The sequence below is a fragment of the Leptinotarsa decemlineata genome, unplaced genomic scaffold (genome assembly GCF_025532065.1).
Source record: "Leptinotarsa decemlineata unplaced genomic scaffold, Ldec_3_MD MMD2_tig00026340_RagTag_RagTag, whole genome shotgun sequence".
Lineage (NCBI taxonomy): Eukaryota > Metazoa > Arthropoda > Insecta > Coleoptera > Chrysomelidae > Leptinotarsa > Leptinotarsa decemlineata.
In genome coordinates this window covers 2,044,802-2,063,927 of record NW_027412694.1, presented here as the reverse complement: position 1 = coordinate 2,063,927, position 19,126 = coordinate 2,044,802, and the positions used below count along the sequence as shown (strand labels likewise).

At 35.1% G+C, this 19,126-nt stretch overlaps 2 protein-coding genes across 4 annotated transcripts in view; one reads left to right on the top strand and one right to left on the bottom strand.

The window, feature by feature from the left end:
- Positions 1–1,986: 1,986 nt before the first annotated feature.
- LOC141485917 (uncharacterized) lies at positions 1,987–2,913 on the bottom strand. Its single transcript, XM_074183583.1, has 2 exons — positions 2,762–2,913; positions 1,987–2,698 (listed from the first exon to the last, which is right to left on the bottom strand). Exons 1-2 carry the CDS (start codon positions 2,911–2,913, stop codon positions 1,987–1,989), a joined length of 864 nt encoding a protein of 287 aa, XP_074039684.1.
- An 11,295-nt stretch (positions 2,914–14,208) lies between these two features.
- LOC111509637 (electroneutral sodium bicarbonate exchanger 1) overlaps positions 14,209–19,126 on the top strand; it is a 106,652-nt gene continuing 101,734 nt past the window's right edge. The window contains exon 1 of one of the 3 annotated variants that reach the window (XM_074183510.1): positions 14,209–14,366. The gene's annotated coding sequence lies outside the window, so the exon portion shown is untranslated. The remainder of the gene's footprint in view (positions 14,367–19,126) is intronic. The other 2 variants (XM_074183511.1, XM_074183512.1) reach the window with 2 other exon arrangements.

The following is a 19,126-nucleotide window of genomic DNA, read 5'->3' as shown; positions in this document are numbered from 1 at the left end:
ATGTGACAAATGAATACTTTGACTAATAAAAGTCTAAGTTGGAAATTTGTTAGTCTTTGAATATCTATACATTATATGACAAATAAATTACTACTTTGACTGAAAAGTCGAAATTTGGAATTTGATAGTCATTGAATATCTATGCATATGATGAGTACTACTTTAAATGAAAGTTGAAGTTGGCATTTGTCAATCATTCATATGCATATAATGATGAATACTTTCACATACATATATTTCGTTTGAGATTATAATGTTAACATAATGTTAACAATGGTATGAATCTGTTTCTGTTTGAAAGTATAATGGTAGCTCTGAAAAGAGCTATTTTTTTTATTGTTTCAGTCTTTAATTGTAGCCCTGAAAAGGGCTGTTATTTTTTTATTAATCCATGCAATGATATGGACTAACGCTCCTCATCATCAGAAACAATAATTATGGTATCGTCATCTGAATCAGATGATATACTAATGATATCATCCTCATAGTAGTCATCTGAATCAGATGATATACTCATGATGTCGTCGTCGTCATAATCAGCTGAATCAGATGATATACTAATCACATCATCCGCATTATTATCGTCAACAGCATCTATGTCGTCCTGAATACCTTGTTCCACTCGTTCTGCGAAATCATCAGGAAGATCATAGATTCGCTGCAGAAATTGAGCGAAGGTTGTACTCAAATGATCAGACGTTGAATCTATTTCATGTACTTGGATGGGTCCTGTACTCGACATTGTGGAAGAATGATATAGAACTGGGATTGTTGCTATATTTATATTGGAAGAAATGAAATGGAGGGGGTGAAATGTAGAACAGTGTTTGAGATTCGAAAACATCAAGAATGAAACTCTGAGCGATTATTAGGAGAAATTCTAGTGATTATTATGGAAAAAAAAACTAATAAGAGGGAGAGGAAGGGAGGAAGACACTGCCCCAGCCTCGCAGTGCCTCGTGTACACCAACCAAAAAGTGTGTACTCCGTGGAAGGAAAGGAAAGGAAATGATGGACGAGTAGATGATTATATGTCATCATCGGAATTGAGGACATCATCATCGATTAGGATTGGGGATGGCGGAGGACTATCCTCGATGAGGATAGGGGATGGTGGAGGACGTCTAACGTCAAGCTCGTCATCAGCATCATCACCAGAGTCGTCGTCGTCATCATCATCGTCGTCGCTACTCATTGGGACAATGTCATCATAAGCAGGGTCCCACCATCCGTCAGGATCTGGATATTTCGAGTCATCCAAGTGTCCTTCGTCACTGCCAGTGACATGTTGAACTTGCATCCTGATGTCGTGATCCCGGTATTCGTATGGCGGACTGTGGGGTTCCGTGGTGGAAGAGACTACCTGTACCTGGCTGTTATCCCAGTAATTGAAGTTGTACCCCTGATCCGGGCAGCTATAGGGTTCGGAGGTTGAATCGGGTTCCATCTCGATGCTAGCTGATCAACTGAATGTTTCATCAGATGATTTCTACTTTTATACTTTCGAGAGGGAGTGGGAGAGGAGTGGAACATTGAGTAGGGGTAAATTGTAGTGTGACATAAGACATATTCAATGAGTAGGGGTAAATTGCAAAGTGACATAAGACATATTCAATGAAAGAGATACTTGAATGGATAAAATACAAATGAAATATACTTGTCGATTTCACTATGAAACATGTCTATTTTTTATTTTTTAAATTTTCTTCACATGAAATTATTTACAAGTGATTAGAGGACACAAAAATTGATGTGAGGTATTTGTCTAGAAGAACTTGGAATTGAAATAAAAAAAATAATAATAATAATAAGAGGAAGTGAAGAAAAATGCTCCAACCATCGCATTGTTCAATGTGTACCAAACCAAAAAACAGTGTACACCCTTTATTTCACTTCCTTTTCCTTTATTCAATATAAACTTAACAAATATAAACTTAAAACTACCATAATTAAATACTCCTAACTAACCTAAAACTAATCTTACATTTACACTTCATCTACAAAAAGAGTGTCCATAACTGTCACTATTTTTTTGTACAGCTTTATCGAAGAGGTCTCTGCTTCACACCTTTCCTGCAGAGATGCATAATTCCGATCTATTTCGGCCATTTCCTTTTGGATTTCCCTCCGTCGGTTATCCATTTCAGCCATTTGTCGCTTCATGGTAACCAACGCGGCCTCGCTAGATCGGGCAGCTCGTTCTGCTTTCTTGCATCTCTGCAGAAAAACACTCATCTTTTCACTAACCTCTCCGATAGGCTGTGGCACCAACACCTCAGGATCCGCCGGTGTCGCTGGCAGCGGTGGTAGTCGCGTCACCAACGGCGACAATATCACCAACTCCGGAGAAGGACTCCTCGGAATTTCCACTGCTGCTGGTGCTGCTGCTGGTGTGGAGGCCCTCTTACGAGAGGTCGAAAAACTACCTGCATAAGGATTAGTCCTATTGCAAGTAGCTCGGTACTTTGAAATAGGACCAACCTTTGCTGCAGGTCGTTGGCAAACCTTCTTCACAGCCCTGACTTCCTCCTCCTCCTCGAATAAGTCAGGGCTAGAAGATCTGCACCTAACTCGCGAACGCGAAGTGGTTGGCTGGTCAACCGTCACCGCTCTCGAAGATGCTGCCTCCTCCTGGTCAGCGGACACCGGCAGAATAGACGCCACAGCATTATTCACCTCCTGTGTATTGGTTGCCATTCTGAAAAAGAAGAAATAATACAAAGTTAGTTGATATAAAAAATAACATTCCTAATTTACTTACTCAAATATCAAGTTGGTCGTTGGAACGTACTGCCTTGTTGTGGAGTGGACTGCTCTCGATGAGATGACTTCTCGAACTGAATGTTGTGGAGTGCTCTCCGGAGGGTATCGACTTCGATGCGTGAGCGGTGGGAAAATGGTGGGAGCGCACATGCGCGATGAGGGTAGGGGTGTACATGCGCAAATGTTGGGAGTCGGGGGGCGGGGCTTCGGGGAGGGGAGGGGCGGGGCTTCGGAAAGGGGGCGGGGCTTCGGAAAGGGGCGGGGTATCCGAAAAGTTGGTGGCGACGGGGGTGGGGGGGGGGCGTGGCCCTAACGGGCCCCGCCCACTGCCTGGGCTCCGCCCAGGTGGGTGGGGCCTCCGGCCCCAGGTAGGCGGGACATCTGGAGAGACATCTACGCCCTTTTCGCGCGCGCGTTCGTAACATAATATGCAACCGAACACCTAACCTAACGTATTAACGTATTAACGTAACCTAACCTAGTACGCTAACCTACCGCTATGCAACCGAACACCTAACCTATCGTATGTATTAACGTAACCTAACCTAGTACGCTAACCTACCGCTATGCAACCGAACACCTAACCTAACCTAACCTAACCTAACCTAACCTACAGTAACTATTAACCTAACCTAACGAGGGAATACTAACCTAACACCTAACCTAACGTAAGTATGCAGCTAACCTAACGTAGCTATTAACCTAACCTAAAGAGGGAATACATTCACCATGTTGGTTCCATTAATACATCATCAGTTGGTTTTGGTTTTGGTTGTATTTTTCTATGATTTGGATTAATGTTCAGTCCTGGATATCCCAGTCCACCTGATGATGATGGCCTGACTTTATAGTTTCTCTCCAAAACTTCTTTATGGTTTTTCTCCAATACTTCAACTCTCTGTTCCAGTACATCATACTTTTTCATTGTAGTCCCTGTTATGTTTGACATAGCATCAAATTTTTTATTTGTAGACGCTGTTATGTCAGACATTTTTATGTCTACATCACTTGTAAGTTTGTCAAATTTACGAGTGAAAGTTATCCGAGCCTCTGCAATTTTATCGTCAAATGCTTGCCGGGCGTCCCGAGCAATATTGCCTATTGTGGATTGTATTGCAGCTTGTAGGGCTAGAAGTATAACTTCCTTTGCTCCATTAATTTCCCCCTCAAGATATGATACAGTTACACAATCACTCTTGTCAATTGGTTCACTTGTATTTTTCAATATTTTCCTTTGCATGTCATAATGACCATCTTTTGTTAATTTAAAACCATTCCCAGGAGGACCTCGAATGACATTACCACCCCATTTTCTTTTTCTACCAAACTTATCGATTGTTTTAGACATTGTGCACTCTACGATGATTCTCTTCAAACTGATATTTCTGTCATTTACATTATACTATATATTGCAGTAATTGATTAGGGAAATAGAAATAATACAAATAAAATTTTAATCATTTTATATTCATTACAGTAATACATATATATATACATACATAATACATTAATATCACATTACTTTTATCATATATTATTAATTATAAATGGCTACATAAATATCAATATTGAATTTTCCGGTTTTGAAGATATTGAATGATATTTCAATCATTGATCTCGGCAGATAATAAATTAATCAATTGATCCAATGGAGTCTCCTGAGATTGTGATTGTTGAATAATATTACTTATCCAACGAATGTTCTCATTTGGATCGTTTTCATAAAATTCAATATCATTATGACCCCAAGGAAGAGTGTGGGTAGTATTCGGAATGATAAATCGTTTATCGTCGTGATATGATAATGCAACTTTATTTTTTAATTCAGTATACATATCATGTAACACGCTTCTAAATGAATTCATCTTTCTGAATATCATACCACCTTGTTCGACGATTTTTTGATAATCTTCGCATGTCAATTCATTCTTTATTACAGATCGTTTAACCCCTTTGGCTTTCTTAAATTCACCATCAACAGATTTCACATAATATGCTTTAGCACCTGTACCATAAAAACTCATGATTGGATCATTTGGAAATTCATCTTTGAAGTTACCCAAGACTGAACTTGTTACTGGAATATTGAATTGGTTAACTATACTGTAATTGGATGTATCAAATCTACTTATGTTAGTTTTTATGAATTCATAAAAATTTTCTGTGTTTACTTTAAGAATGAGCGAGTCGGTATCTGTGTAAAGTAAAGAGACATTTTCATCAAAGTGTTGTTTGATGCATCCATAGAAAAAGTCATACATGACTGTTTTAGATAATTCTAATATGGAAAATCCCAAATATAATGGTTTATCGTAATGAACCTTCACTCTACCCAATTGAATGGCAACGAAATTATCAGTGAAAATTGAACAATTTTTGAAATTTGGTTTGGCTATGAGAGTGCTGGCACCTATATTTTTCTTTATATTTTCCCAATGTGTAACGAGTCTAACATCAATTCGATTATCTACATTCTCCATTGTCTTTCCATACACCGCATTATTCATTAGTTTATAGAAATCTTTAACAGATTTGTTGTTAGACCTATTACGCATTTCAGTATTAAGATCTATATAGGGTTTCATCCAGCATGATTGTTTGAATTTCAATACTCTATGTGTATTCATTACAATCAATCCATTTTTGACAGCTTGCTGTAGATTCCTATAATGAACAATATATTTTCTTTTATCATTCAAATTTGGAATTAATTTGGGAATTTTCGATTGTGTACGAGGTGGTATTATTTTTTCGACTAAAAATGGAAGGTCAGAATGTTTATCATGCAACTCTTGTGGATAATGAATGTCCACTTCAAATACATACCCATACGGACTATCAGTACTCACATCCATCACATCGAGATTAAGAATTTCATTTGGTGTCAACCATGTAAATTCACTTGTTGGTAGAGGTTGTGACATACTGTGACCGTATAGATTTGTTGCATCTAAATATGTAATGAATGTGGAAGGTTCGTTGGGATTATAATTGGGTAAAAATCTATTATTTGCTATATGTTTCCTCTCGCTACATTGACTAATTCCACCTCGTATACCTTTTTGAAAAAAGTGAATCATATCAATGTCAGTTAGTAATTCCAATTCAACATTAGTGAACTTCAACATGGCATCCCATGATAATCCAGGTGCAGTGTAATATTGTGCCGGATCTAAGTTATATATCTCTAAACTTGTGGTGCGGAAGTTTTCAAAAATATCACATAGTAGCAATACATCCGACTTCAAATACAAATCAGAGTATTCCCCCAAATTCTGACACTCGAATAAATTCCAAACTTTTCTAGCCCTATCATAATCAGTTTCCGATATATGTGTGTCATAAAACTGATTTTTTGTCGGAAGTAATGGATAATTCAATTTGTCAATGTCATCAACAAAACTATATGGAAATACACCTTTCTGTCTCATCAAATTGAATTTCTCAATTTGTGGGAAATGTTTGTGCATCTCCAAACATTGATCGGAGGTCAAGTTTGCACCCAACTTCTCCAACGAATTAGTCATAAATTTATAACTATCGATAAATCTCATTTTGAGATAATTCTTCCTAACCACACCATCTTTATCGGTATAGCTGTGTGTAAAGAGATGCTTCGTGAAAGATATATATTTCTCTTTAGTTTGCGGGATAACATCAACTTTCTCTTTATTCCTATACAATTCTTTTATGAATAAATGACAATCATAACCACTTAAATTATGAAAAATGATAGGTATGAAGTTTGGTATTTTGAAATTTAAATTACATTTCGAGTGAGCGGCATGTGATCTTTTCTTTCCTGTGACATGACAATGATCTCTTACTTTGACGTCACCATCAGTAAATGCTTTATTACATATACCACAAGTTCTGGCTGCAACAAACTGTTCTTCTTCTTCGACAGTTTGTGTATCCATTGGTTTAGGGTTTCTGAGATGATTTTCATGTATCTCTTTCAAATCATCTTCAATGCTACTCACAAATTTCTGAGCTGCATCTACACCCCTATATGTAACAAATTTTGTCAAATCATCATTATATGAACACTTTATCAAATAAGCAAATGAATATGGGGCATGTTTGAATGTTTTAATCGTGTATGAACTTCCAGGATTTGGCTCATTCACATGAATCGGTTTAAGCACTGATTCAAAATCAGCATACACTACAAATGGCACCCTCATTTGCCTCTCAAAGTTTTCAAACATTAGTTTATTTTCCGCAACCATTCTACCATATTTATTGATCTTTAAATTAGTAGTTGGTGTTGTGGTACTAATGTGATTACAATCATACATATTATGACGTAAAAGCAATCTCTCATCAGAAAAATATATCAAACATCCGTCACAAAAATATTTTTTCTGTCTATGAGCTGATAGTTGATTAGAAACTAATCTTGAAAGATCTTTGATCCAACAATAGTGACCATTACCGGAGTCATCAGTTATAAACAACAAATTGACATGTCTCCGGAGTCTTCTCTGTGAGTATCGCAATGGACCAATCACTTCATACTTCATTTTACCCTTCTCAAATGTACTCTCTAAACCGTAAACATTAATTGAAATATCATTCCTATCTTCGAATATTTCGATACTCTTATTATTAACTTTAACCGGAAAATCCATACCTGTGACATCTAAAACAGTGGAAAAATGTGGATATGACGTAAGTTCGGACACTCGACTATCTGCAGGATATAATGCTGATGTTATAGCCCAAGCAAAACAATATTGATCTTCATTACGAACATTCACAACAGCTTTCTTCCATTGAATACATTGAGGCAGCTTCACATATGAACGTCCTTCCAGTGGACTGTATTTATTAATGTTGACCTCGAGAAACAATATTTTTTCACAAGTCCAACCTGAATTATAAAAAAAAAAAATATTACTATTCAATCTTATTGAAATTTTTAAAAAATAAATACCTGAGTCACGATCCTGGAACTCAGTCGTTTGAGCCACAATTACATCACGGAATCCATCAAAAACAGCATTCAAATCTGAAGATTGGTCCACTATTTTATTTTGGGAATTAAATGACTTCGTGTCCCTCGAATCATCAGTCTGAAGAATATAATTCCCAAAAACTTCCATATTCACCTTGATGCTTTTATGGATCCTGATGGCTGATTCCAGTAATTCAATGACCTTCTGCCTAATCTTATTGAAAAATGACATGTAGTCACTGGTTACAATCGAACTCTCCACCCTGTATGTAGCAATGCGGCAATTGAATGCATTCGTTATAATTTGAACACCGTCAGACAATTGAACACATGCATTATTTTTATGACTCATGGTTCTTCGGTGAGAATTCACTTGGCTCATAGGAATTGTCACATTACAACAATTGCACGTATACATAGGTGTTGCATTATCCACTCTCACCCGTTTCACTGCAGGCCCTCCTTGGCAACTCTGGAGCTGATGCCGACGAAGATTATCACTACGAGTGAAAGATTTACCACAGTCACAGGAATACATTTTATATAATAGTTCTCACTAACTCACTTGATGTAAACTGACATAGCCAACACTCGTACGCTTCTTAAATACACTCTGATAGGACCCGTCAAGACGTCATAGCCAACCCCACTTCTCAACTACATGCGCCAAGATTACCTCCCAACTGAATGCGATAACAGATGTCGATATACGAGCAAGCAGTGGTCGTTGCGGTCTCGGAGAGGGTAGACGCTAGGCAAACAGTCCTCGGCTGCCGTTGTGTCACCATCGATAGCGGGGCTAGAGCGAATCTTCATCGCTTCGGGAGAGGTGAGGGCAGACCGATGAATACGCATTACTCTGCCACACGTCGTGGAGTGAACATGTCGCTCTCTAGCCGTTGAACGGTTATTGCTGTGACGTCACTCCACTACTAACTTGGTGCCCTAACACCGATGGAGCATTTATTACTTGGAGGATCTTCGAAGTATGCAGACGTATGTTTGTACATAGACAAACAAGCACATGATGAAACCCTGTACCGTGCATTCTCCTACACACACACATAAACACACAAAATCTCATATGAAAAAAAATCTGAACGATCCATGCACCAGACACTTCAAGGTCACAATGCCTTGACTTCACTGCACAACAAAAAAACTTCACCAAACAACAACCAATAAAAAAAGCAATTAATACGTCATAGTGGTGGGGGGAGGCCGAGAATCAGCTGTAAACAACTACTGAAAGCTTTGGCAGCGAATTGTGGTTTTCAAACGGAGTTGAAAACAGTCATTAGATATGTTTTCACCATTGGACTAGGAGAAAACCAAATTCGCGAAAGATGCTTCGAAGAAGACCCCACCGACTCAAATTCTACTTTGGAAAGAAAGATCGCCTTAGCTAAGGAAAGAGCGGTTCAAGAGTATTCTTCGAGAACAATTTCTGCAGTAGAAATCAAGTCTGAACCAGTAAATTATTTTCGACATAAACAACAACATGATAATTCAGCCAGTCGGAGTAAATCATCAGGCTATCAACCGTTGGGGGAAATGCAGTTCAAAAAGTGAAATGTAGTGTTTGTCAGAGGACAAATCATAAAAGCAGCAAATGTTACTTCAAAAATTCCATGTGCCACAAGTGTAATATCAAAGGTCATTTGGCATCTGTTTTTTCTTCAACAAAGCTACAAGGACAAGGACGATATGTACACAACTTTCTGACGGAAGATTTGGGTGAACAAAACCTGTACAACTTAAGTAGTATATCTTTAGATGAAAAAGGTAATATTGAACCATTTTATGTTCAGTTGATAGTTAAAAAGGTTCCTATCAGCTTTGAAGCTGATTCTGGTTTTGGTCATACGGAAATATCAGAGAAACTTTATAAAAAACATTTCTTTGATAAAACTCTACATAAAAACGATCTAGCTTTACGAGACTTCATATGTGTTTCATTTTAACCAGTAGGTTATTTGCAGTTGAATGTTTCGTATGAGCAAAACCATTATAATTTAAAATTGTATGTAATAAAAAATGGGGGTCCGCCTTTAATTGGCAGAAATGAATTACATAAGTTGAACTTAGGATTTAGGAAAATTGTAGATGATGTTAACAGAATGTACTATACCCAGATGTCAGAAAATCTTGGTAAAGATTATGTATCTGAGGTAGAAAGCTTGTCCGATTTGATTGAATGCCATAAAGAGGTTTTTGACGGTCGTCAGGATACATTTAACAAACATAAAATTCAATTAAGATTAAATAACGGAGCAATATCAAAATTTTATAAAGCAAGGCCCATTCTTTTTGCCATGAAATCAAAAATTGAAGAGGAAATTGATAGATTAGTAATAAATAAAGTCTTAGAGCCCGTTGAATTTTCCGAATGGGGGACACCCATCGTCCCTGTTCTGAAACCTAATGGTAAATTATGTATATGCGATGATTTCAAAATTAAACTAAATTCACAACTGGAAATTCATCAATACCCCATTCCGAGGATAGGATCTTTTTTTCGGAGTTACATGGGGACAAGAAATTTTCTCAAATAGACCTATCTGAGACATACCAGCATGTTCTGTTAACAGAAAATTCTAGAAAGTTTGTCACCATTTCCAAACATAAAGGTTTATTCCCGTATACGTGTTTACCGTACGGAATAACAAGCGCGCCCAGTATATTTCAACAAATCATCAAGCAAATTTTCGATAACATGTCGGGTGTGGTGTGCTGTATGGATGATATTCTAATTACGGGCAGAGACGAAAGAGAACATTTAACAAATTTAGAAAAAGTTATATCTAGAATCCATGAATGTGGTTTGAAGGTAAAGAAAGAAAAATGTTCTTTTTTCAGGACAAGGTCAAGCATCTTGGGCACATTATTGATAAAAACGGGTTGAGAACTTCTGAAGATAAGACACAGGCCATTAAAAAGGCAAACATTTCAAATAGTGTCAGAGTTGAAATCGTTTTTGGGAATGGTTAATTTTTATTGTAAATTCATTCCGAATGTGTCAGACGTGATGCAACCTCTATATGAATTATTAAAAAAGAATACCGAATGGAACTGATGAAAAAAGTGTCAGAACAGTTTTGAAAATAAAGGAAATATTAGTGTCGTCCAGGGTACTTGTTCATTCTGACCCCGATAAAACAGTAAAATTGACAGTTGACGCTAGTAAATTTGCCATGGAAGCAGTGATTAGTCACGTGTATGTAGATAAAAGAGAGAGGCAATTGCTTTCGAGTCGCGTTGACTAAACTCAGCGGAATTAAAATATGGACAGATAGAAAAAGAAGCATGTACTATAATTTTCGGAGTAAAAAATTTTGTCCAGTACTTGTTTGGCAGAAATTTTCAGCTTTTCACAGACCATAAACCACTACTAACATTATTCAGTGATCGTCTTCGGGTGATGACGATTGTAGATACCAACAATCGAAACGTCGTGAACTAACTTGACTTGGAATCTCTACACTTTTTTATTTTTTATTATTTTCTTTTTGCATTCCTTTAATTTTTATTTATTCAATTATTATATTTTTACTTGTAGGTTATTTCACTATCATTTCATTTCAGGTTTATTGTTGCTTGATATAATTGTTATTTTCAACTATTCTTTTTTAATTATTCTTTTTTACTTGTTTCAGGGATTTCAAATCATTTTATATAGTAGACAATGGAAGTCCGAACTAGTGAAATTCATCACGAAACATTGTCAATCACCTTCAAACGAAAGATAAAAATTTCTCTGATATCAATGTAGAGATACCGATGTGATAATTGCTATACAAGGAGATATTGTCTTATCGTCAGGTGATTTGTCAAATTATCATTCTCCAGAGTTTGGCTTTGTAGTTTGTACAGTAGTTGTGAAATTATATTTCTCTGATGACAGTTTTTTTTGTTATGCATTTATTCACCCCATAAAACAACAATGAAACAAATTGAAATATTCTTCGAATCTGTAAAATTGCTTGAATCATGATAATAAAATTCTGATGGCTGGGACTTCAACATATCTGAATATTTGTCACATTCAGAAACAGATCGTAGTAGCCCGCATATTACTTCTATTTCGTTGAAAAATTCTGAGATTAAGAGAGGACGGTCATATTTCTAACATGAAGAACTAATTTGAATAATTTTTTCAAGACGCATAAAATTTCAAAAAAGCTAACTTTCTGCTCATGTATGAGCTGATCTTCAATATTGATTGAACGTTTCTGAATGTGTTTCGCAATGCAGGTGATGCCTTATTTCAATTTCATGAAAAATTATATACTTTTGACGAATTTAAACGTATTCGGGCTGAAAACAAAAGTGCCATTGGGAAAGCGTATAGGTCATCAACAACCAAAAATGTACAAATAGAATCGGAGATAAAGATGAAATGTTACATGAAGGTAAGGTATTCGATAATCCCGCAGATGGCCTTGATAGTTTTGCAGATTTCTTTAGTGGTTCTTATATAGTATTGCTTAAGTTGAACCACTCACTATTCTAATTAATATATGCCTGAAACCATCAACTGTGCCATCAATATGGACATTTTTTAAAGTCTGCCCAGTTTTCAAGAAAGGAGATAAAAGTGAGATGAAAAATTTTAGATCAATTTCTATCATATGCAACTTTTATTAAGTGTTTGAGATGCTTGAGGAGATAATCTACTGTCATGTTAGCAACACTATTAGCCCCAGTCAACACGGTTTTATGAAAGAACGTTCAACCAATAATAATTTTTCTAAAGCGTTCGACTGACTTTACCATATTTTCTTGCTCAACAAGCTTCAGTAAATCGTATTTTCACGATCGTGAGCAGTGTGCCCAACTCAATGGCCTCAAGCCTGTCGAATATCTAACCATATCTGGTGTACCACAAGGGTTAAACCTGGGACGCCTTCTGTTCAATATGTTTATCAATGATATCGGAGCTGAAATTCATTTCAATTTCTTCTATACGCAGATGACTTGAAACTCTATCACGAAATAACAAGTTCCAATGATTGCGATCGTCTTGCCCTGAATTTGAATCGTGTTGTTATATGGTGTCAGAATAATAATTTATATCTCAACATATCCAAATGCAATGTAATATGTCACTCACTGAAAACGAATCTGACATTACACAACTATGTAATGAGCAATCAAGTTCTGGAGCGTCCTGACACTCACTGATTTACGTGTTACTTTTATTCATCTGTCTTTCAAAAAATATATTGACACTATTCTGACAGCTGCATATCGCATGTATGGATTTTCAGTTAGGAATACCAAAGACTTCGAGCAAGCTTCAGAAATCAAATTACTTCATTTCACTTCTATTCGATTTAGGCTGGCATATGCATTTGTTGGGTGGAGTCCCTACTATCAGGTTTATATAGATCAGTTAGGATCCCTTCAGAGGCGCCTCCTCAGATACATATTTCAAACTTTCTCACTGTAGGAAAACCCTATTGTGAATTGCTTGAAACTCCCAAATTTGTAATATCGAGGTAACGGGTAAATATTATTAATTTCTTTTTTTATTCAAAATCATAAACAATATGATGAACATATAGAGAAAGACATAGATGCACAGAGAATGTCAATAAACCAAGACCTCTGATAGTATAACTATCGAATAATAGACAGAAAAAAGACTCTCTTGAATTTGGAAAAAATCAACATGACTAATGAATTCACAAGTATCAAAGGATTACCGTTATGAAGTCTAAAGTCTTAGAGTCTGTTTAATGGCAAAAGGCATCTCAGGTCGGACATCCATTGTCTAGAATGACATGAAATGATTTGAAATACCTGAAAGAATCAATGAAATCGAAATAAATAGCAACAATTGAAAATTGTACGATGAAAAAGAAATAAAAATTGAAATATTTCAAGCCAAGTTACTATACAATGTTTCGATTGTGGATACTAACAATCGAAACGTCGTGAAATATCTCGGCTTGAACTTTTTTCATTTTTGTTTCTTTTTCATTGTTCAACTTTCATTGTTGCTTGTATTTTATTTTGAAGTCCACAAAATTCACCATAAAACATTGTCACCCTTCAAAGAAATGTAAAGCAAATGATCAAACATGAGGCAAATAATTGCCCTAAGTCGGCGGAAAACTAAGAAAATTACATTTTCAAGGATGCATCGTTTCAATCTCATTTTATCGGAATGGCAATCTCGTTCATAATTTTTGTCAGACAATGCGTTAATTGGTTCAAAAATGAACGAATCCACCATATGTGGGTGCTGTTTCGAAATTTTGTTATCACAAAACTTAACCTGCCACAAGTGAAATTCAGGTTGTGGAACTCAAAAAACTAAGTGGCTGTCGGATTAAATGATAGTACTCTCTCATGTTTTGGCAAATGATCAGCGTCCAAAAATAAAGAAACCGAATCACAATATATTGATATCGTATGTACTTTTCGAGAATAACTTCCTCGTAACTATTTTCTGTCAACTCCACAACCAATATTTTTATCTGATGATAAATAAATGCCACGGATATACGAAATCGTGTAAACTTGTTTTATATCTAGTATGGTATTCCAGTTAGTATTGTGCGTCAAACGGGTTCAGATGTTTCCTTTGTTGATTACTTCATAGCGCAACTGAGAGAACTCTCAGTAACATTTCAAGGTGAATATTGTTTGTTTATATATTTACTGTGAATTCATGAATAATGATGATTTGGTGAAAAGTACGGTTTTAGTGTGAAACTGGGTATCACTTTTCATTTATCGAAATAACAGCACTATCGCGGCGGTCTACGATTTATTACTCTATGCTTCATTGCAAAATATTTTTGGGAATATTTCATGTCAGAAGAATTAATTACTGAAACTATAAATGAAAAAACTATACCTATATGTTCAAATTCATACGAGCAGTTGAACTTATTTGATATTGAAATTTATTCCAGAATGCCACATTAAATATTCTCAAAGCGACACCGAATATATCAAATCAATTATTTATTTTACATTTCACGGGTATGCTCAAGGTTCCTAACTTTTGGGTGAAAGAGATTGGGTTGATATACAAATGATAGTTCATGACAGTAATACTGATGAAACTTTCGTTATTATATTAATTAATTTTGAATTATTTCGAATTATTTTGAATCATTTTGAATTAATTTGAGTTATTTTGAATTCATATTCCCGAAAGTTTCATTTCAGATAATTCTTCCAATGATAATTTATTTGAATTTTTTTGATCCAATAAATCTATACCTGTATTTTTAAAACCTCAACAATTATATTAGATGTCGCTTTTGTGGCCTTCATATTCTTCATTACAACTGAATAACAGTTGAAATATTTTTTCTTATGAAGAACAAGTGGGAAGCTGTTTGTAACTGATGATAATGTCCTTTAATTTACTCATTCAAACAAATGTATTTTCACAACTAGAAATCCGTCGAATAACAGAATACGGAATACTATTCGGTTTAACCTTTACCGGACCGAATATTCGGCCGAATTATTGATTTGTGTTGATATAAGTTTGAAAAAGAAATGTGGATTTGCGATTTGGAAAAAATGTTGAATTCAAGGTAAAAACTAAATGTTGATTCAATTAAAATTTAAAAATAAGTATTGTTTTGATTTGAGCTTCAAAACTGAATCTTGATTTGGAGTTTAATTGCTGTATTTTATCATTTTAATTCAACACGTTGTTCATTGGATCAATTTGACTCAAAATATCACATAACTCTTACATAAGGAGTTTTGTCTTTCAGTTCTATACAGTGTCATGTAGTAAAGAAAATAGAAATACTCAAACCGAATATATTCGGCACCAAAACGAAATGACTCTGTCGAGTACAGATAGTGAAAAAGATACCCAATACCAAACGAATATTCGGAGCATCACTATTCACAACTAGCAATTTTAATTATGAAATAATCAGGTACCTATATAGAGACGACACAAAACATAAGAAGGAAAAAATGTTATATAATATACCTTTTCATCGGTGGGGGAAGCGACTATAGATTTCTGAATATGTAAAAAAATACTGTTGCATGGACATACTCGAGCACGTCAGATATCGATAGCATCAATGTCCTACGTATTTTTAATAATGTTGATTTGTTAATCTGATCGTTTGCATGATGTGGGTGGTTTAACGTAAGGGTTAAAAGTGGAAAGGAAAAAAATTCAATCGAGCGCGTCAGATTTTCTAAGGGGGTGTTGAGTGCAACAAAAAATAGCTCTCATTCAATAATCTGACGCAAACTCGCGGCCATTATTCGCCATTTTGAAATACTCAAGCGCGTCAGATTGAGATATATATGGTTTAACTGTATATTATAGACGTGCTGTCTCATAATCTGACGATTATCTAGAGGGAATCGCTAAATCTGACAAAAACAATTTTTTTTCAATTCATTGTTCTAAATTAATTGAAAAGATCAGGAAATACTTATATGTATAAGAAAGTAAGTTTAAAATTATTCTCAGATATATTAAATTTTTCATAATTGATTGATTAATTAATGAAGACAAAAAAAATAAACTCTCCATGTTTTTTACCATTTTTATTTGTAACTAACGTTACTGCAGTTTCGTCCTATAAGGACATTTTCAAACTTATATATTGTATATATTATATATTGTACATTTTCAAACTTATATATTGTATATATTATATATTGTATAAGTTTGAAAATGTCCTTATAGGACGAAACTGCAGTAACGTTAGTTACAAATAAAAGTGGTAAAAAACATAGAAAGTTCAATTTCTATTTTCTTCATTATGATTTCCTACTACGTAGTAACGGCTATATGCATCAATTATTTGATGGATATAGCCGAGTCTCTGTGATCAGCTGTGATGTCGTCATGGCAACAGAATTCAGAGTGGGAACGGAGTGAGAAACTAATAGATAGAGTACAAGTGAATAGAGAATAAACGAATAGAAACTCGGAGGTGGAAATATAGGTATCACACAGCGGCACGCATCAAAGTTTATCGACAAATTTTTGTTATTTCGGCTTGCGGAAATCGTCAGATTATATATTTGTTGTTATCCTTGAATTATTTCCTTCAAAATAAAAAAAAATTAGCTACGCTCGAGAATGTCGAAATTACATTATTTTTTTACAATTTTGCTGCCCTCCCCTTTCTTTACGTCACTCTCAAATTGTCAGATTACTGGAATATACACTTTTTAGTAGGCAATTAACTCGCTCGAGAATTTCTGATGATCAATTTTGTTTTCACTAATCTGATCCTTTATCCCTCACAGGCGGCCTTATATATGGGGCTCATATTTGGTGGAGGTACTTAACGGGGTACAAGGTATCCCCCTGTATATTAATCTGCTGCGCTTCAGTAAATCCCGAAATCCCTGCTTGGGCTCCCCAATTATATCGATTTGCCAGCTGAATTTGCCCGCGATAGTTTTGATTTTGTAATTCTCGTATACTAATTTGAATTGTATAATATAAATTGCTATAATGTAGCTGAAATGTTTACCCGACCTATTCAGGTGAAGAGAATTAGTATTGTTTTTCTCCATATAACTTCCCAATTACCATCCCGGAAAACAATGTTTTATGTTTCAAAACCTTTCATACATATTTGTTATGATGTTGATATTATATTAATAGTCATACTCAAAATTTTCATCGTATATTCTACGTTCTTCCCGAGACATAAATATGATTCAGGTCACTTTATGTTTTTACAACGTTAAAAATTGAGAGTTATCGCCCCAAATAGAACGTATTATATGTACTTCATAAAGGTGATGTCACATCATATGTGACCATTATTTCAAACGTCAAAAGTGGTACAGAAAGCTATCCTTCAACCAATTCAAACAAAACATTCATAAGTTATACACATAAACCTTCAATTTGCATCAAATTGTTCAATTCTGGAAAATGAATGAGAATCCGTTTGGCAGTTTTTGAGTTCATCCCGTTCAGGCAGACGCGGCATGTAATGACATTGGGCTTGTGTACATATTAATTTCCTTTCAAAATGTGTAGTCGATTTCTTTAGGTACTGATAAATAATGGTTTTATGAATGAACAAATTCACTTTTTACCGAATGAGTGTATACACATTTAAACAAATGTAAAACGTATAAATGGAAGAATAATAATAATTCAGCATATAATGAACATTTTCTCTATCACAATAACACAAGAGCTGGAAATTTCATCGATTATTTTCTTCGAACTGATAAAATGATAAAAAAATTGAAGGCCAGGCCACCAAAACAAATTATTACATTAATCAAACGTTTTCTCCCAACAGCAATAAATCTGACAGCGGTAAAACTGACGGCCATGAAATTGATATCTATGTATCTAGGTACCTCACAGTTTCAATCACTGCATTGTCCTAATCGAATGGAACCACTGGCACCAAATATTGAAATTTTGCATAAATGCTTCTACAGGAACTCACAGGTTTGATTTGATATTATATGAATATCGTTCAATTTGAAAGAGTTTTGTCTGGGATTTGATCAAATAGGTAAATGAATGTCATTACGATATCATCGATGACTAAAGTAGATCAAACTTGATTTGAAAGGGTTATATTTTTAGGAGTGATTAATTTTTATGGGAAAGAAAGTTTTTGGCTTTCTACTACTCCATCTGATACAAAAAAAAATGGATGCGAGAATGTTGACATAAGCAGATCAAGCTTATTCCATGACATTCAAAATCGTAATTCATGAATGAAGTGTGTGTATTTTCTATAATGTTATCCAATTTGGTACTGAAGAGCCTTAGGGTAAGTGTCTTAAGGCGAAACACGTGTATACCAGTTAGGGTGACAGTGTTCCATGTGAGTACAATTTATTACCATTCATTCAAAGTAGAACTCATGTGAATGATATCTGATTCTTATTCCTCCACGAATGTTCGATATACAAACTCAATAGAGAAAAGTATCTTCTGTATAATTCAGTGTTCATATAGAAGTATTTGTTTCGAAAGAATTTTTTCTTTCGTGTAATTCAATGTTTATATGAAAGTAGCTGTTTCAGGAGGACTTTCTTTCAGTTTGTGTCTGAAAGTTACTTCTTTGCATGATCTACACATCCATGTATAGAGTTACTTATTTTCAAATTGATTAATCCTTCCTTTCTTTGGAAGATTCTCTCATCCATTTTTTTTTGTATCAGATGGAGTAGTAGAAAGCCAAAAACTTTCTTTCCCAAATAGATCAAACTTATTCCGTGACAGAAAAAATCGTAATTTATGACTGAAATGTGTGTTTTTCCTTATAATGTTATCCAGATTAGTACTGAAGAGCCCTAAGGCAAGTGTCTTTTAGCGAAACATCGATGTTTACCAATGAGCATGACAGTGTTCCATACAAGTGAAATTTTTATGTTCATTTAGTACATAGTGTGAATGATATCTGA